Source organism: Chlorocebus sabaeus, chromosome 9, assembly GCF_047675955.1.
Source record: "Chlorocebus sabaeus isolate Y175 chromosome 9, mChlSab1.0.hap1, whole genome shotgun sequence".
Lineage (NCBI taxonomy): Eukaryota > Metazoa > Chordata > Mammalia > Primates > Cercopithecidae > Chlorocebus > Chlorocebus sabaeus.
Window position 1 is genome coordinate 77,444,761 of NC_132912.1, and position 20,988 is coordinate 77,465,748.

General features: G+C 38.6%; 1 protein-coding gene across 7 annotated transcripts in view; it reads left to right on the forward strand.

Annotated features, from left to right (window-relative positions):
- JMJD1C (jumonji domain containing 1C) overlaps positions 1-13,851 on the forward strand; it is a 364,249-nt gene extending 350,398 nt beyond the window's left edge. For all 7 annotated transcript variants that reach the window (XM_007963314.3, XM_073019110.1, XM_038010370.2 and 4 more), the window contains 4 exons: positions 3,306-3,445; positions 4,666-4,842; positions 12,514-12,645; positions 12,935-13,851. In XM_007963314.3, coding sequence (XP_007961505.3) covers positions 3,306-3,445; positions 4,666-4,842; positions 12,514-12,645; positions 12,935-13,024 — 539 coding nt within the window. In that variant the 3' untranslated portion in view covers positions 13,025-13,851. The remainder of the gene's footprint in view (positions 1-3,305; positions 3,446-4,665; positions 4,843-12,513; positions 12,646-12,934) is intronic.
- Positions 13,852-20,988: the final 7,137 nt, after the last annotated feature.

The window sequence follows — 20,988 nt, forward strand, 5'->3', positions numbered from 1 at the left end:
TCATTAAAGAAAGTAAACTTACTCTACTCTAGCCAGTCGTTCTCTTTCTTATGATGCCGCCCCCGCCTCATGTACTTTTAATTTGCAGAGCAGTAAAATTTAAAGGAAGAAAGTCAGAAAACCAATTCAAAGTTTCCAGCTTTTAATTTTGTTAAGAAAACAGATTTTAAAAACATCAACTGTCATTTTTTAAAGAGAACATTTTAAACTCTCTCTACAGGAAAAATACACCAAGCACAGTGGCTCATGCCTGTAATCCCAGCACTTTGGGAGGCCAAGGCGGTTGAATCACTTGAGGTCAGGAGTTTGAGACTAGCTAGCCAACATGGTGAAACCCAGTCTCTACTAAAAATACAAAAATTAGCTGGGCGTGGTGGTGTATGCCTGTAATCCTAGTTACTTGGGAGGCTGAGGCAGGAGAATTGCTTGAACCTGGGAGGTGGAAGTGGCAGTGAGCCAAGATCGTGCCATTCCACTCCAGCTTGGATGACACAGCAAAACTCCATCTCAAAAAAACAAAAAAGAGAAAGAAATCAGAGTAAAGGATGATTTTTTTTATGATCAACTTTTACATTGCCCTTATTTTTATTTTATTTTTTTTTTAACACCATGACTGGGAAAAAACTTGGTCACAGATAACACTGGAGGACTTAACCTCTCTCTGTACCCTTTGTACTGATATGATTGCACTTACCACAATGTGATGTTTGTCTAGATTTATTAGGACCCTCTAACTCCATGAGCTCTTGAATGGATCTTTCTTAATTGTAATCCCCAACTTCCTAGGACAGTGCCTGGCACATAGTAAACACTTACTAAATGTTTCAATTAAGAAGTGCTTGCAGCTGGCCAGGTGCAGTGGCTCACACCTGTAATCCCAGCACTTTGGAAGGCCGAGGTGGGTGGATCACCTGAGGTCAGGAGTTCAAGACCAGCCTGACCAACATATAGTGAAATCCCATCTGTAGTAAAAAAAATACAAAAATTATCTGGGCATGGTGGAGCATTCCTGTAGTCCCAGCTACTTGGGAAGCTGAGGCAGGAGAATCGCTTGAAGCCAGGAGGCGGAGGTTGCAGTGAGCTGAGATCGTGCTGCTGCGCCCCAGCACTCCAGCCTGGGCGACAGAGTGAGATTCTGTCTCCAAAAAAAAAAAAAAAAAAATGCTTGTAGCTAAGTTTGAATGTAAAAAAGACATTACTGTCACAAAAATTAGGAAACATCTGATGTATACTTTGTAGCAGGTAACAGCTTTCTTTAAAAAGTTTTATGCAAGTGATAACGTGGTTTTGTCTGAGTTGTTTTGCTCAAGATAATGGCTTCTAGTTCCATCCATGTCGCTGCAAAAGACATGATTTTTCTTTTTCTTTTTTCTTTTTTAAAGACATGGTCTCCTTGCTCTGTTGCCCAGGCTGGAGTACAGTGGCACAGTCTCAGCTCACTGCAGCTTCAACCTCCTGGACTCAAAAGATCCTCCCACCTCAGCCACCGGAGTAGCTGGGACTACAGGCAGGCGCCGCTATGCCTGGCTAATTTTTTTATTTTTTTGTAAAGACGGGTTTTACTATGTTGCTCAGGCTGGTCTCAGACTCCTGGACTCAAGTGATCCACTCACCTCGACCTCCCAAAGTGCTGGAGTTACAAATGTGAGCCACCTACCCAGCAATGATTTCATTTTTATGGCTAAATAGTATACCACTGTGTATATACATCACATTTTCTTTCTTTCTTTCTTTCTTTCTTTTTTTTTTTTTTTTTTTGAGATGGAGTTTTGCTCTTGTTGCCCAGGCTGGAGTGGCATGATCTTGGCTCACTGCAACCTCCACCTCCCGGGTTCAAGCGATTCTCCTTCCTCAGCCTCACGAGTAGCTGGGATTACAGGCATGCGCCACCACACCCAGCTAATTTTGTATTTTTAGTAGAGATGGGGTTTCTTCATGTTGATCAGTCTAGTCTCGAACTCCTGACCTCAGGTGATCCACCTGCCTCAGCCTCCCAAAGTGCTGGGATTACAGGTGTGAGCTACCATGCCCGGCCACACATTTTCTTCATCCAGTCATCCGTGGATGGACACTTAGGTTGATTCCTTATCCTGAGAGACATTGGAGACTCAGAGGAGGGTGGTTAAGAGGGGTGGGTGATGAGAAATTACTTAGTAGATACAATGTACATTACTCAGGTGATGATAACTAAAAACCAAGACATCACCACTAGGCAATATATCCATGTAACAGAATTGCAGTTGTACCCCTTAAATTTATACAAAATTTTTAAAAAGAACATTTATTTAAATGTTCACTGTCATGAACTCAGTTTTTTAAAAAGGACCTTCCTGTGATCCTACACTTAGAGACAACCAGTTACTGTTTCTGTTTATATACTTCTGAAGTTTTTTCTGTACATACATATATGTGTAGGGATTTTAGTTTGTCAACATTTTAGAAGGATGGCTTGATTTTCCTCAAAACCACAACTTTATTCATGAAACATTTCCATTTGATTATAGATTAACCATTATCAAATATGAGAGCCCCTCAAAATTAATCGGAATACATTTTGCTCTGCCATTCATTAGTAATGGTAATGAGTAAAACCTTTCACCTCATGGAACCCTTTTACTCAGGTATAAAATAGAGGTTATCCCTTATCCTTAAGTAGGCATAGGGGCCAACTAATAAATACTGACCATAAAAGACCTTTGTAAGTTAGGAAATGCTATGAGTACAAGTCATTGTTAGGACCACCCCTTCGGACAGGGAAGGAAGGTGGTTAAATTTTACATAGTAGCTCTTAGGTTTTCTGTCTCCTGCTTTTTGGTTCGCAGAAAACAAACTGGGAAAATCACTGTTGCTTTGTACCCACTTATCTATTCTTGTAGTCCTAAAAGTTATGAACATATAACTGTGTTTGACTCCTTTTTAAGAGTTCTGATCTGGCCAGGCACAGTGTCTCATGCCTGTAATCCTAGCACTTTGGGAGGCCGAAGCGGGTGGGTTGCCTGAACTCAGGAATTCAAGACCAGCTGGGCAACACGGTGAAACCCTGCCTCTACTAAAATACAAAACATTAGTCGGGTGTGACGGCGTGCACCTGTAGTCCCAGCTACGTGAGAGGCTGAGGCAGGAGAATTGCTTGAACCTAGGAAGCGGAAGCTGCAGTGAGCCAAGATCACTGCACTCCAGCCTGGGTGAACAGAAAGAAAACTGATCCTAGTCAGGCACTCTGCTGCTCTGACAGATCAACTTGAGGAGACTTGGCTTTCTGGTAGTCTCTGCCAACAGTTTGAAAATATGTTCCTTTGTTTCAGGAATTCTCAAGAAATTTGAGGAAGAAGATTTGGATGACATTTTAAGGAAAAGACTGAAGGACTCAAGTGAAATACCTGGTGCTCTGTGGCATATTTATGCTGGGAAAGATGTTGACAAAATAAGGGAATTTCTTCAAAAGGTATAAGTTAGTTTGCAAATAATATCTCTTCCGCTCGAGCAAGGACTTATTCATTGTTAGCGTACCGTCACTTGGCATTCAGCAATATAAGATCATTACATAATTTTTACTTCAAAGTAGATGGGGTTTTTTGTTGAAAGTCAAAGCCCTCTTTCTCTTGTTCCTCTTTGAAAGCCTGTTTCATTTTGGGGTTTTGAATGATTTGTTCCCAGTTGGTCGTGTTCCTCCATTCCCTGTTAATAAAAGACTAATCTGTTGATGAGCCAGATATTAGTTGGGTGGCGAAAAGTAGCTATCCGGAGTTGCAGGATGTAAAAACAAATATTTCATGGAAACATCTAAAGAAGGTAGGATCTTTATTTTCTTTGAATCTGATAGATATTTTTGGCTGCTGACCTAGGGAATGATTCTACTGTATCACATCTGATACTATGATACTTACTGAGTAGATTCAAATTTTGAGTAATCATACTTTGCCTGTAGTTGTCATATACTCTGAAAGAAATGTATATATCAACCTGAAGTAATTGGTTCAAACCCTTTGCTCAGGTACTTTTTAGACTTCGTAATTATGGAGATTTCCTTTAAGAAATCTTCAGTGCTGATACATCATCTTTCTGAAAGGATGTAAGTTCTGTCTGTGATCAATATGAAGTAAAAGAGTTATAGCCTTGTTTGTACCATCTTATCCCTGAATACCTACCTGTATTTTAATCTGAAGTATGATAATTTGTGCCTTCTAAAGCAGATTATTTAACGGATGAAACAGTCCCTTGAAATTGATTTTTCAAGCACTAGAAGGTTAGCCATGTAAAGGTATTTATACTTACCTTAAAAAAGGATCAATAAATGTTTATGAAATCCATACATATGAATGGTTTGGCTTTTGGTAAAAAAAACAACTACCCTGTTCCTCATCTATGTGCTGTACTTTTGAAACAATTGTAAGGAAGGAAACCAGATAGATGGAAACTTCATAGTGGAAGGAGGCAGGAAGTAGTACTAACTATTAACAGCATTTCAGTGTTGCTGTATTGTTTTATATTTGGCTTTCCAAATTATTGCAGAATGTTATTTTTTAACTGAAGAAGCTCATTCAGTTGTTCCATTGATTCTGAGAACAAAAGACTTGTTATTACAAATAAAATTGAAATTTAACTGAACAGGATTTAACCATTTCCTTAGTTAAATTGGGGTGTCTATTTTAATTCATATTTCAGATTTCAAAAGAACAAGGCCTTGAAGTTCTACCAGAACATGATCCAATACGTGATCAAAGTTGGTATGTGAATAAAAAGCTCCGTCAAAGGCTGCTTGAAGAGTATGGAGTCAGAACCTGTACTCTTATTCAGTTCCTTGGTGACGCTATTGTTTTGCCAGCAGGAGCACTTCATCAGGTATATACAAACTTATTTCTAGTGTATCTTTTACTGACTGAAAGAACTAGTTTTGAAAAAAAAAAAAAAAAAAAACTGCTCTTAGTATAGATATAAATAGAAGACACAAATAAGAGAATTACCTGCACCAGTCTGCCTTTATTAAAATGACATCCCAGTACTTGCAGAAATCTGACATAATTACCTTAAGATTTTAAATTGTTTTAACATGAGCCAGATTTCTATTTGTATACTGTCTCTGATTTAATAGATTGAAATCTGATTTTTAAACCCTCCTAGTGACATATATACCTCTGAATAGTGAGGCTTAAAAGCATGGGGGGACACAGTATACAGACTTTTTATCAGGCTTTAAGCGTACCTCCTGCCTCTCTTCAGCATGATAGCATAGCAGGGGCCTGTCTAAAGAAAGATGGTATGTAATTTATGTAACTTAATCCACAAAATATAAAAACTAAAATAAATACCTAATTTAAAATACCTAATTTTTCCAACACCAGGAAAAATGGCATAGAATAGATGGGGTGGTTATGGAGGATGGGATTAAAAGTACACAGTGGATTCCTATAGGTGGAATGGGGCTACTACCGCCCAGGTTAGCCCTTATATTAACAAGGTGTACCAGGGAAACCAGAAAAAACTCAAAAAACTGCTTTTCCTCAAGAGTTGGTTCTCTACCTTTTCCACTGCTAAGTAATTGAGATGTAGCTGATGTATATTAGTTTACCACGGAAATTTTCTCACATTTTATATAAGTATAGTCATTGACTGTTTAGCATTTATGACACTATTCCATACAAATACTACTTAGTTTTTAGGATGTGTCAGATTCAGGGTCAGATTTATCATTATTAGATCTCAAATGGTATTTATGATACAGTAGTAAAAAACAAATGTCATAATAAATGTACCTTTTTCTCTATGATAACTTCCTGGAAAAAAATGTATTTATGTTAAGTGGTTATATTTTCCCATGGACTTATGATTATTTCGGAGATGTCGTATTATTTATGATTCATGTTTAACCTGTACACCCTATACACCATTTCTTTGACTGCTAGCCTCTTAGCAGAAAACAGCTAATCTGTATTCAAATGTAAATGCCCTCAAAAGAAGAGCCTATTTAAGAGACTAGTATTATAAATCTTTTGGTACATAGGAATAATCCTTTGATAATACGAAGTAGATTCCCTTGAAGATCTTTATTCACATATTCAGTTTATCCAATGTCAGTTTTTATAAAGTTAACCTAGGTAGTCATTTTTATAAATTGAGACATAATTTGCATATAGTAAAATTTACCTTATTTAATGTATAATTCTGTGAGTTTCAACAAATGCATAGTTAGGTAACAACATAATCAAAATATAGAACAATTCCATCACTCCGAAAAGATTCCCTCTTGCACTTTTTTTTTTTTTTGAGACAGAGTCTTTCTCTTGTTGCTCAGGCTGGAGTGCAGTGGTGCGATCTTGGCTCACTGCAACTTCTGCTTTCCGGGTTCAAGCAATTCTTCTGCCTCAGCCTCCTGAGTAGCTGCGATTACAGGCATGCACCACCACGCCTGGCTAATTTTGTATTTTTAGTAGAGATGGGGTTTTTCCTTGTTGGTCAGGCTGGTCTCAAACTCCAGACCTCAGGTGATCTGCTTGCCTCAGCCTCCCAAAGTGCTGGGATTGCAGGCGTGAGCCACCATGCCCGGCCTCCTCTTTCACTTTTATAGTCAACCTCTTCCCACCCAAAGTTCCTGCAACTAACTTGCTTTTTTGTCCCTATAGTTCTTCTTTTATGAGTATGCCATACATTTGGAATCACACAGTATGTACCCTTTAAGTCTGGCTTTTCTTAATGTATTTGAGATTCATCCCTATTGTTGTGTTTATCAGTTGATTCTTTTTTTATTGCTGGGTAGTTGTATGAATATTTTTTCATTTTTTAAATCTGTACATTCACTGGCTGAAGTACATTTGGGTTGTTTCCACTTTGGGGCAATCATAGATAAAGCTATCATAAACATTCATATACATGGTTTTATGTGAACATAGATTTTTATTTCTATTAAGTAAATACTGAATGGTGGGATTGCCTGGTGATACTATAATGTATGATTAAATTTAAGAAACTGCCAGACTGTTCTCTAAATCGGCTGTTCCATTTTCATTTCCCAGTGCAGGGTTATGTGAGTTTCGTTTCCTCTGCTTCCTCGCTAGTGCTTGCTACTGTCAGTTTTGTTTTTAGACCATTTTAATAAGTGTACAGTGGTGTCTCATGGTGGTTTTACTTTGCACTTTCTTAATGACTAAACACTGGGCATCTTTTTATATCTTGATTTGCCATCTGTATATCTACTTTGGTTAAATATGTACTCAAATATTTTGTCTGTTTAGCTGCTTTTTTTCTGAGTTTTGAGTGTTTCTTGCCAATTTCTGATAAGTCTTTTATCTGATAATGTATTTTACAAATACATTTTCCTTTCCTGTAGCTTCTCTTTTCAAAGAGCATTTTTTTTTTCATTTTTCCATTTTTTTAAAGGATAGTATCTTGCTTTGTTGCCCAGATTAGAGTGCAGTGGCACAGTCATAGCTCACTGTAATCCCAAACTCCTGGGTTCAAGTGATCCCTCCACCACAGCCTCCCGAGCAGGTGGTACTGTAGATGTACACCACCATGCCCAGCTGATTTTTAAAATTTTTTACGGAGATGGGGTCTTGCTGTGTTGCTCAGGCTGGTCTCGAACTCCTAGGCTCAGGCAATCCTCCTGCCTTGGCTTCCCAAAGTTTTGGGATTATAGGCATGAGCCAGCCCACCTGGCTTTTGATGAGGTCCAGTTTTTCATTTTGATGAGGTCCAGTTGATCAATTTATCTTTTATGGATGATATTTTCAGAGTATCTACAAAATTGTTGCCTAGCCCAAGATCACTAAGATTTTCTCCTCATTTTCTTCTAGAACCATTATAGTTTGAGGTCTTACATTTGGGTATGAAATTTAGTTCATCTTTGTATGTAGTGTATAGTATGGATCGAGGTTCAATTTTTTGCATATGGGCATTTGGCTGTTCCAGTACTATTTGTTGAAAATACTACTTTTTAATGTTTTTCTTTTGAAAATATAATACATAAATAGAAAAATTCAAAAGTATAAAAAGTTCACAGTGAAAATTCAGTATCTCACATTTTCCCCCAGTTCCTTTTATCCAGATGCAATCATTGTTACCCCAAAGAGATTTCATGCTTATACTTGTCTCCCTGCTGCTACTTTTTTGGGAAGAGTGGTCTTTTAGTAGGCTCAAAGTGACCTTGTTAAAAGGTTAGTTTACATATCCACTTCCCCCTCCATCTCACTGCCTTCATCTCATATGGCTCTCCTAGTTCCTCTCTAGCCATCCTGCCCTCTTTGCTACTTCCACACACACCAAGTATGTTTCCTCTCCAGGGCTTTTGTGCTTGTTAAGCTTTTTTGCTTGGAATCGTTTTTCTCTCAGGTATCTGTAAGACTTGCTTCTTTGCAATTTTTTAGACTTCATTCAAATTTCACCTTCTTGGTGAGGTCTAGTTTAAAGCTGTAAATTGTGTCCCCCAACTTTCTGTCACCTTTTCCTGCTTTATTTTCCTCCATTTGAGTTGTCACCTTAAAATATGCTTTATAATTTACTCAGTTTGCTCATTGTCTTTTAACCCCCACTAGAACGTAAGCATGATGAAGTAAGAGATTTATCTTTTCCATTGCTCTCTTCCCATGCCTAGAATAATGCATTTAATGTTTGTATTATTAATAAGTCTCTATTCTGAAGGCCTGAAAATATGTTCTCAATAACAACATGTTTTTGCACAAGGGTAGATGAAAACAAATTTATGGCTTTCTATAATTTATATATATTGGACTTTTTGTAAAACATATAAATGTTTACTTCTTCCTATATGTGCTTTCTCTGGCTACTTCCTAAAGTTTACTTAGGTTGGAACCCACTTTATGACTATACACATTTTCTTTGAGATAGTTAGAAAATTCACATAGATTATAGAAATACAATTTCATCTATAAAAAATGTTGTATCTAAATACACCAAGGCAGCATATATTACCTAGACTGACAAATTATATTCTGAGCTCTGCCACTAAATTGCTGAGTGATCCAAAACAAGATCTAACTTCTTTGCTACGTATTTTGGCACAGAAATTGCCAGCTATATAAAAGGGAATTGCCACCTTTCCTCTCCTATGTGTATAATGACAACAACACAGCTCTTTATACTCTGTTGAAAGGATGTTGTCCATAATTCACAATTGGTGGCAATGCAATTTTAAGAGAAAATAAGTAATAAGTGTTTACAGTATTAACCTACGTTTGAGATGCATTATTACTTACAGCCTGTTTAGGTCTTAGAAGTTCTGAAAACTGTTCATGACTTCACTTCCAGTAGGCTGTAGGTGGCCCTCAGAATAATCAGACTCTAAATCAGTGTTCTGACACTTTAGCATATGTTAGAATTTCATGGAGGGCTTGATAAAGCAGATTGCTGTACCCTACTACCAGAGTTTCTGATTTTGGTGGGTCTGGGGAGGGACCTGAAACTATAGATTTATAACAAGTTTCCAGGAAATGCTGATTTTATTGTCCAGGGACCACACTTTGGAAACCACACAAATAGGAATCTCATGCAAACCCAAGGCACCTATCAAAAAATTTTCAACCAAGTGATTCTGCATGACAGGGGCCAACAGTGATAGGGAAGAAACAAGATTCTGTTCTTTGGCCTGTCAACAATGACCATTGCCAGAGCCAAATTGAGAGAAGAGTGGGCTGTCCAAGGAAGCTGAGGGGTATAATCTTAGCAAGCTGAGGGAAAGCAGCATAGCCACAGTCCTCTTTATATGCTAAGAACTATTCTAGAATGGGAGGCTTACAAATCTTCTCTTGGTAACTGGGACTCAGTCTGTGAAACTCCTGTACATCCCTCCACAGAGCAATGACACTGACCTCCAGGATTCTGTAGTATTCTGAGGTTTAGAGTGGCCTTTACTTAAAAACAGCAACCGTTTTTTGTTGTTTTTTTTTTTTTTTTTAAGTTAACACATAATCTTTAGTAAACTTTTCCCAAAAATACTGAGTTTAATTGATTGTGTTTGGTTATTTATCATGAGTTTAGAAAATTTTAAAGTTGTATTCTCTGTATTCATATGACCAAAAGGACTTCTTGGCAAAATCTTTCCACACTAAGTTCTCACAAATAACTGAGTAAATAGCAATCACAGTGTCAATAATCCTACTGTGAATACAAATTATATTTTCTTAACATTACCTATTTATAATTATAACTGATGCTTTTAGGCAAGTATGAATAAGACAATGTCAAGGAAGTGAAATATAAATGACTCAAATGTGACAAAGAAAAGGGATAATCAAAATGAGAAGTTGAGTTGTGTTCTGCTTTAAAACTGAACCTGGGCTCTTCAAAGTAACCCTCAAGCCTTTATGCAAAATATATCAGGTAGGGGTCATTAGGAAACCTAATAGCATCTTGTAAGCACTAATAAAGGTTACTGTTCTAAAAGTCATTTTAAAACAACCATAAGCTGGCAAAGACTGACAGAATGAACTTTTTCAGAACTCTGGAATCTAATCGAAAACTTATACAGCAACCAAGAGACTGCTAATGAAGAAAAGGGCAGCTGATTTTTGGCATTTAAGGAAATCTCTTGTTAGGTCACTGGCTGACCAGTGAGATAGTGGAACAGAGACTTCAGTGACCACACCCAACAAGGAATACTGCCTTTGCAAAAACAGTTTGGAAAGTCACTAAACAAGTGGATGACTGCAGCCCTCAGGAATCAACAACAGCAAACTGAGGCAGGGAGAGATGATGATTACACAATGTAATGTTCAGATGCCCAGTTTTCAGTAAAAAGGTACAAGGCATACACAGAAAGAGGAAAGTATGGCCCATTCAAAGGGAGAAAATAAATTGGCAAAAACCTTCCCCGGGAAGCCCAGACATTGGACTTACTAGACAACTGTCTTAAATATGCTCAAAGAGCTAACAGAAACCAGGAAAATGATGGATGAACAAAGGGAGAATATCAATAAAGAGAAATTGTATTTAAAAAGAACCAAGTATACATTTTGGAGCTACAAATGATTTTAGGACATGCTACAGCTAGATATACCAAAAGGTTCTTTCATGCTAAAACTTTGGAAAGACTCTCCTTAAGTTCACATAAATGAAAGATATAAGGAGAGAGGGCATTTGGAAACTGTGTATGCTGGTATGAGAGTTAATAAGCAGGACTGTAAAGCATCTGTTAAGACAAGACACCGCAGGAGTTGGGCTCCTGTTGACTTGCCATTTATTGGCTGATTTGTCTTGGGACAGGCGCTGAACATCTCATCCATAGTTTCCTGCTCTGTGAAATAGAGCATCTGTTCTACAGACACATTATGAAGAGCCAGTGAGACTGTACAGAAATGCTGAAAATGTGAGGCATCCACTATATTCATCCTCCAGAGGAACCAACAGCCTAATGATTAAAGAAAGAGAATGTTTACTTTACTATGCTACCAAGTTATCAATAGAGGCACAGTGCTTGAGTTAAAGAACTCTGCAGACTTCAGCAGCTGTTCAGGTGGTCGTTATACCCAGAGGAGGAATTCTAGCTCCTCTGGAATTCCATCACCCTATCATCAGTTAGATTTTTTTTCCCACAGTCTCCATTTCCCACTTACTATCTCCTTCATCTCACTCCTCCCAATTAAATTTATTTTGCATACTTAAAATTAGAATAACTTTAAATGCTTAGTTTTTCAATTATTTCTCCTTTCCCAGGAATTTTTATGACATTTTTTAATATCAAGAGAAGACAATCTACAAACACCACAAATCCCAGATTGGATCAGCTTGGGCCTTCCTTTCTTGTTTTACTGGCATTAATAGAAAGCAGCTCTATAGTCGAGTGCAAAGTCAGTTTGTAAATGCTGAGCAAATAACAGATAAGACTATTGACTGGCTTCTTGGGAAAACTGTTTAGTCAGGAGAGAGAACACTGTTGAAAAACTGTTGTACTGATGTCACCGGTGGTTGAAGGGATATCTTTAATTGGCTAATTTGAAAGAAAGTCACAAAAGAAAGGCACGAATAACCAAAATCCTGGGATAGTTCTGAAACTCAGTCGAGGTCATTAGATCTGTCTGGAACTACATTTTCCATCCCAGTTCCTAACAAAGTTTCATTTCCTTTTCTTTATTCTCTGATGTAAGAGTTAACAGTGAAATGACCAAAATCGTGAAAGCCAATGGAGCAACAATAAACATACTCAGATTGCCTCATAAATTCTTTCAAGTTAGTTTTTAAAAGTAACACATATTTTAAAAGTCCACCTTGGCAAAATTGATAATTTAATATCTGGTTATCAGCCTCTCCAAAGGATTCCTGGAAAAGTTATTTTCTTTTTATCATTTAAAAATATTCCATTTACAAAGTCACTTTACATGAAGCTTTTCAGTGACATAACTTTCTCATAAAATGTGGTCTTCTGCTTTAAAATCCATTTGATGTTTTGGAGAAAGTAAATTCTCCAGCAGAATTGTCTCTTGTGTTTATTGGTTTTAAATAACTCTGCTTTTCTTTGCTCCACCTCCTAAAACTTGTATTTCACTGTTTTTCTTTTGGGGATAGGTTCAGAATTTTCACAGCTGTATTCAGGTAACTGAAGATTTTGTGTCTCCGGAACATCTTGTGGAGTCATTTCATTTAACACAGGAACTGAGACTTTTGAAGGAAGAAATCAATTATGATGATAAACTACAGGTAAGAGTTAGGTGTTCTAGGTCCTGTTCTGCAGGCTTTTTATATTCAGAAATATACATATAGAACAGCTTAGGCAGTCATTGCCTAGTTGGTCACATTAGGGTGACAAAGATTAACACCAACATGTATTTAATTGTATGATTTATAGTGTCCCTTTTGGCTTAACATTTTTCTTATATTTGGCTTTCCTAGGCCCCTATTAAAATAGTTTTTTTTGTAAAATCTGGAAGTTGTCATTTTTTAATTTCTGTCCAACTGAAGTGATTAGAAATATCAACATCTCTTTCAGGTTAAAAATATTTTGTATCATGCCGTCAAAGAAATGGTGAGAGCCTTGAAGATACATGAGGATGAAGTAGAGGATATGGAAGAAAATTAAGTGTGATCCAGTTTGATATGTTTAGGTCATTGAACTGGGATTACTTAACCTTGAATGGTGATATGTATGCACACTGACTTACGCTTCATAAAACCATCAGTGCCAAGAAATTCTCTTTGTAGTAATTACTTGTTACTGACACTGCAGCAGTATAGCCTATGTCACAGCTCCTGTGATTCAATGTTAGCTATAAAACAAACAGAATTTTAAAAGCAGCACTATATAGCTGTTTTGTATTATAGTGTATATGATGTTTGTGAAAATGCCAGATTTAAAATGATGTATTTATTTTTGGTAAAAAATAAAAAATTCTATGCTATATTGTTGATCAAGTGTAAATGTGACCTTGTACAGTTTACTAAAATTACTGATATTTTTCACTACATTGAGACAGTTACTGTGAGAATAGGACACAAACACCAGCTATTGCCTGCATCTGGGAAATTGCTGAATCGCACAGCAGTCATGTCATAATCAGAAAATTACTGCCAAATAATTGTAAAATTTGTAAAGTATAAAGTATATAAAGTAGATACTAAATACAGACACTTCAATATTTTGTTGAAGCTATTGACTGTACAATTAAACATTTTCAAAAGGTGTAATTTATTTAAAATTGTCTCATTTTGGTAAAATTTATGTGAACTTTTAAAGCTAAATATTAAACTTAATATGCTATGTAAATATATACATATATACATTTAATGATGTATTTTTTTAAAACATTGGCTTGCTTTTGTTAAAGTGCAAGTGTTACATATGGCTTTGTACATTAAAGTTGAAAGGGGTTTTACATTTTCCATTAAAAGGACTTTATCAAAAATTGACTTTTTCCAGAGTTCTCCCTGTGTTGACAAGCATACCACTGGGGGCAGAGAAGAGCCCGAAGTCAGTCATCCTGGGTATAAATACGAGTTCTGCCACTTACTGTATGACCTTAGCAAGTTGTTTTAATTTGAAGTCTTGGTTTTAATAGCTGGCTGCTATTGTCAGTTGGTTGCTTGAGGCTTACGTATTCATAACCCTTTAGGTTGCTGGAAAGATGTAGGTCTCCACTGATACCTGCAGGATATTGAGAGGATAGCCTTTCCTTCTCATCTGAAAGTATTTAGCTTAAAAGAAGAAAGTGGGAGTCCAAGTTGTAACACCTTGCAAGTTGCTTATACTGTTTTTCCCTGTGTCACCATCATTTAGCTCCATGTAATCTGTTATGCCACCCTCCACTTCAGGCAAGGTTCAGCCAGGAATGTGAGCAATTACATTTCACATGGATTATCTACATGTGGCATTTCTCATTAATTACCTACACATCATGAGATGGATAATGACTACTTGGCTAGAAAGAAAAATTGGCCTGAGGAATATTTCAAATGATTTTGTGAGCCTTCTTTGGTGAGCTTTTGACTTTCTTAAATACCATTTTTCCATATGTGCCTCAGCTGATAAAGTGGCTTCTTTTGCCTAATGCTTTCATATGTTCCATCTGATTTAATTTTGATATTAAGTGAAAGCCAAGGTGTTAGTTCTGGAGTAGAGCACCACCTGCTGGTCCCCTGAAGCCTGCCAGGATCCCACAGTCTGTGGCGATTGTTTTTCCTCAAAAGCTTTTGCTGCTTGCTCTTGCATGAGCCACCTTTTAACCACATTTACAACTTAGTCTGAATAGCTGAAGCTAACAAAGATAAAGCCAGGCAATGTGGCTTCTTTCAGTGCAGACCCACCTTAATGAGTGTTCTATCCATAGTCGGAAGAATATTCTATCCATAGTCTGAATTCCATGCTACTGACCTAATTCCTTGTAAACCTGGGGTGAAGGGAGAGGACCATAATGCTTACATCCTTAACGACATTTGTAGGCTTTTTGGAAGGCTGGGGAGTTCATTACTGATTACTCCCTAATTACTGGAGCAATTCCTCTGGCCTTTTTCTCTCCATCCTTTTGGTTGGGTCTGATGCTCCTCAGGATTATGTCTGAGTATGTCAGCTCCCTCCAGACAGTGGTATGGTGTTATCTTAAATGTGTAGAATAATTTGAGAAACAACAAAGAGCCTTTATAAAAGGAAAGTCGTGGTGAGTACTTTAGTTCTTTCCCATTCTAGTGTATAATGTTTTTTTGAGACAGTCTCGCTCTGTTGCCCAGGCTGGAGTACAGTGGTACAATCATAGCTCACTGTAGCCTTGAACTCCTGGGCTCAGGTGATTCTCCTGCCTCAGCCTCCCTAGTAGCTGGGACTACAGGCACACATCACTGTGCTCAGCTAATTTTTTGAGACTGAGTTTCACTCTGTCACCCAGGCTGGAGTTCAATGGTGTGATCTCGCCTCAATGCGACCTCCAGCTCCCGGGTTCAAGTGATTCTCCGGCCTCAGCCTCCCGAGTAGCTGGGACTACAGGCGTGTGCCACCACACCTGGCTAATTTTTGTATTTTTCATAGAGATGGGGTTTCACTATGTTGGCCAGGCTGGTCTCGAACTCCTGACCTGATGATCCACCCGCCTCAGCCTCCCCAAAGTGCTGGGATTACAGGCGTGATTTTTAAATTTCTTATTTTATTATTTTCTTATGTATTTGTTTATTTTTTTTTAGTAGAGATGAGGTCTTATGTTACCAAGGCTGGTCTCTTACCTCCTGAGCTCAAGTGATCTTCCCACCTCAGCCTCCCAAAGTGCTGGAATTAAAAGTGTAAGCCACCACACCTGGCCCTAATTGATAATGTTTTTACTGGAATATGGATTTCTTTTCATGAATAATCAATACATGCATTCAAATGCATTTGTCTTCTGCCATGTGTCTGGGGACTGTAATACCCAGAAAAATCAGTGTCTGGTTTTCTGTCACTTCCCTTTTTGGTAGATAGGTTATGGATTTAGTAACATCCGGGTAAAACTAATAAGCTTCAGAAAAGTGCTGTTACACCTTTACTTTGCTCTTTGCGTATATACTATAGATCGATAGATTCAACGTGTTCTATTTCTAGATGCCAGCTTATCAAAGATGCTCACAAATGAGATCAGCAGTCAGCCATGGGAGAGGAAAAAGTGATTTAGTTATTCTATATAATGGGTTTTGTTTTGTTTTGTTTTTTTGAGATGGAGTTTGCTGTTGTCATCCAGGCTGGAGTGCAGTGGCACGATCTTGGCCTACTGCAACCTCCGTCTCCCGGGTTCAAGGGATTCTCCTACCTCAGCCTCCCAAGTAGCTGCAATTACAGGCCCACGCCACCATGCCCAGCTAATTTTTGTGGTTTTAGTAGGAATAGGGTTTCACCATGTTGGCCAAGGCTGGTCTTGAACTCCTGACCTCAGGTGATCCGCCCACTTGGCCATCCACAGTGCTGGGATTACAAGTGTGAGCCACTGCGCCCAGCTAGTTATCATTCTGTATTCAATACGGTATTCAGTATGACTTGGGATAACAAGTTGGCCAAGACACAAGGTTATATATGCTGCCAGTCCTGTCACCAGGAGGCAGACTCAGACATTTCCAACTGCAAAAGTTAGGACATGGCCTAGTTATGCAATTATTATATAAACCTACATAGATATGCTTTGAAACAATATAAAAATGTAGCAAATGTTAGTAGTATGCGAAGTACTTTGGCTCGTCCTGGTTCTTTTAATGAAAAGTAATTGACTTTTAAATAACAATGAAATATTGGCAGGCTCCAGATCACTGGCTGCATGCCTTGTAAGTTAGTACCCTTTCTTGGCTGCGGAGGTTTTCACAACTGGCTGTAGCTAAAACAGGATTGTCCTTTCTGTGTCTTGTCTGTGAAAAAGACCTCAGCCCTGGGGCCAGTGGAGGGTATACCAAGGACATACATTGTATGGGGTGGGTCAAATGGACTCCACTTTGAGAGGAAGGGCATTATGAGTACAGAGGTCAACACTACCTCACCACCCCTTAGTCTTTGACCCAAATTTAACAGAGGATAAAAGATGTGGAGAGCTGGATGAGCGAACAAATACACTTTGGGAGACCAAGGTGGGTAAATCACGAGGCTAGAAGTTTGAGACCAGCCTGGCCAACATGGTGAAACCCCTTCTCTACTAAAAGTATAAAAATTAGCTGGGCCTGGTGGCACAGGCCTGTAGTCCCAGCTACTCTAGACCGAGGCATGAGAATTGCTTGAGTCTGGGAGGCAGAGGTTGCAGTGAGCCGAGACTGTGCCACTGCACTCAAGCCTGGGCGACAGAGCAAGACTTGCTCAAAAAAAAAAAGAAAAAAAAAAAACGAGAAGGAAGTGTAAGATCAGATGCGAACTGACTGCTTTTCCAAGAAGAGCCAGTGTGGTCCTCTGGCAGCATAGTAAGGATGGTAACTGACAGGTGGGGCTACTGTGGAATGTGGAAACAGCGGTTCAAGGTGGGTGATACAGGTTTGCTTTAGTAAGTGGAAGAAGTTCACAACAAAGACGGATCACTGTTCCCAGCCGCACATGCCATGCCCTACATAAACGTAAGATAGAACTATCTTGGGCCAGGTGTGGCCCACGGCTATAATCCCAGCACTTTGGGAGACAGGCGGGTTGATCACCTGAGGTCAGGAGTTTGAGACCAGCCTGACCAACATGGTGAAACCCCGTCTCTACTAAAAATACAAAAATTAGCCGGGTGTGGTGGTACAGGCGTGTAATTCCAGCTACTCAAGAGGCTTAGGCAGAAGAATTGCTTGAACCCGGGAGGCGGAGGTTGCAGTGAGTCGAGATCGTGCCATTGCACTCCAGCCTAGGAGACAGAGCAAGACTGTCTCAAAACAAACAAACAAACAAACAAAAATCCTGTATTTACAGCTTACTCAAAAGTGTTAGGCAGGCATTGGTGATATGATGGTTTAAAAAAAAAAAAAAAAATGATGAGGACTGGCCCATCTATGCTAAATAGTATATAACAGGTATATACAAAGTATTTGGAAAAGGTGTAATAAATTTTGCCTGGGGTTAGGGAAGGCTTCGGAAAAGGTAGTATTTGCATAACCCTTCAAGTAACAAAAAGGACAGAGCAAATGTGTATATATTAGATCTCCGTTTGGCCTTTTTGCATAAACACATTCACTGAGACTTCTATACACTTTTCAAGAGTGATTTAGAAAGTCATTCACTCTTAATTTCTTGTTCTAGAAGGGCAGCAGGGAAGGAGCTGCATCTTGGAATAGCCTTTATAAGAGGTGAATGTCAATTAGACAAATTCCTATCATAGTTGTCTAGTAAACGACTACCAGGATGTCATAGGCAAGTCAATGTAGTCATCTCTCCCATTCTATAGATAAAATATAATCACATTATTTTCACATTAAACATCTAGAAGATACTGTGGTAGCCTGAGGCGCTTTTCTTATCAGTGAACTTAGGCCGGGTGTGGTGGTTCATGCCCATAATCCCAGCACTTTGAGAGGCTGCAGCTGGCAGATTACTTGAGGTCAGGATTTCGAGACCAGGCTGGCCAACATGTTGAAACCCCGTCTCTACTAAAAATACAAAAATTAGCTGGGTGTAGTTGTACATGCCTGTAATCCCAGCTACTTTGGAGTCTAAAGCAGAATAGCTGGAACCCAAGAGACGGAGGTTGCAGTGAGCCAAGATCACACCACTGCACTCTAGCATGGGTGACAGAGCCAGACCCCGCCTCCCAAAAAAAAAAAAAAAAAAAAAAAAACATTGTATAGCCAACCTAATATATTTATTTTATCCCCTAATTTGTTTGGGAGTGGGTAATACATATGTGGGGACTCATCTCCAAAATTTTTGAATAACTAGAATTTACTCCTGTTTTGCAGAGACAGATTACGTTGAACAAGAAAATATTAAGCAAATCATTTCATATAGAAAGGAAAATGGCCAGCCTATACAACCTTTTAGGAAAATGAATTCCATTTTAGTTTCTAAAAATCACTACACTATGAAAAGTTCCACAAATACAAACCACAGGGCTTATATGAAAAATGGTATTAGGGCATAGTACTTTAAAACTTCACCAGTGACACATTTAAAAACAGTGGGTTTACACATAAACATTTAAGAAATATAAACACTACAAACAAATATGGCACTTTACCTTGAGGAAGACTCAGTGTGCTTATGGAAGTGGGCCTCAGAAGGGTTGCGGTTTGTGATTTGACTTCCTGTGAAAGTAAGGGCTATCTGGAATAGAGGGAAAAGAAGGTGGGTTATCTGGAAGGTGGGCTATCTGGAATCAGAGGGAAAGGAAATATGGATGGGTGTAGTTCAATGTCACTGTGAAAGTGTCTATTCGAGGTGTGTGTGTGTGCTTTATGTGTTTCCCTGCAGCTTGGTTCAAGAGGTGCAGTTTTCTGCGTTCATTTTCTTGCAGAATGAATTGCTCCCTAAGCAAGTAATATATTATATTGGAACAAATTTGCATGTTCAAAACCAACAGCTGAATTGACTTGTACACCAAGAGATTCTTCAAATCAAAGCTTTCTAAAACCAATGAAACCATAGGATTTCAGAAACCAATTCTAGAACATTAAGGATTTGGCATAGCTGTTGAATTGGTATCATGTGACTTGATCCATTATTTCTCACATGCCCTCCCAGAGGATAAATAAAAGTAGCAATTTAGCCCCTTTAGATTGAGTCCCATGACAGATTGTTGTAAATGTGTTCCAAATGTACAAGCTCCAGAAATTACTTAGTCCTGGAAAATTGCTGCTTATCCCTGGGCCACTGTAGTCTGCTTTCCTGTATGCAACCTGAGTTAGGAGTCCACCTAAGTATTCCAGTCATGTCTTTCCAACCTTTAGCAGGTGGCTGGATTTTTCAAGTCAGCTGAAAAAATTTTGGTCAACTGAAAAATTCTCGTAGTCTGGTGTTTCTACTGTTTAAACTAAGTTAAGCTGAAGTTTTCTGTGATACCCTGTAAGCCAGAAGCCACTACTGTGAACTACAGGGAGAGGGGTTTACTTAAAAGGTATACAGGGGTGACCACTAATTGATTTGAGCTCAAATTGTTTCTGATTCTTAAAAACCTCAGGGGTTTTATTTATTTTTTCCCCAAACTTATCAAGATAATGTGAGGACTAAGAAGTGTAAGGAATGGGGGGAAGGGAGGGTACCTGGAGGGGGACACCTGTAATTCCCCCACCCAGAGGTGATCATGGTTATTGGCTTACTTCTGACAAATCTTTTCCATGTATGCCACTCTACAGAGCATAGATCATTATATAAAAATTGGCATACCATTTTTTCTGTCAGCATATCAGTATGCCAAATACTTAAACTGAACATTTCTAATAGCTTCATAGTCCCACACAGATTTATCATCACAAAACCATGGGCAAGCAATGTAAGTCTGTATCCCTCCATTTTGAATTGTGAGCCTATTTATCATTGCCAGCCTTTCAATAAATGAGCCTGCCTTTCAAAAATCCAGCCAATACCTCAAGTACTGTATTCAACCAACTTTAAAGACCAAGACAAGTGCCATTCTGGAATTTACCGCGATGCCCAAAGTGTGGATATTTCAAATAGATGAACATTACCTAAGAATGAAAACTGGTCTATGACCCTCTTGCCCCACTTAACATCTTGCTGCCTCCTTAGAGTTTTATTTAGTTTCAACACTGAAACCAAAGGATTTTGTGGCAATGTTTAACTTTTTTTTCTTTTCCAATCACCAGCTTAATGGAATGTTTAATATCCTTCTGTTTCTTCTATTAACATCTGGCCTTCTTCCCTGAACAGCCATCTCCTCCTAAGAATAGGGAAATATCTGATATCAGGCCCTCCAAAAAGATCTATTAGTGGCAACGAAGACCCTGGGACTTAATAACACTCTGAATAGCAAGACTTTTCTTTAGGGAATTTCCTTGGAGGAAGCCTAGGGCTAATTGTTGTTTGGTTCTTCCAATCAACCAAATCAAGAGTCCCTTCCCGGAAACTACCTTTGGGCATCCCGTAGGAGGCTTTGGTCCCTGAGCCCTATCCCACTCCCTAATTAACCT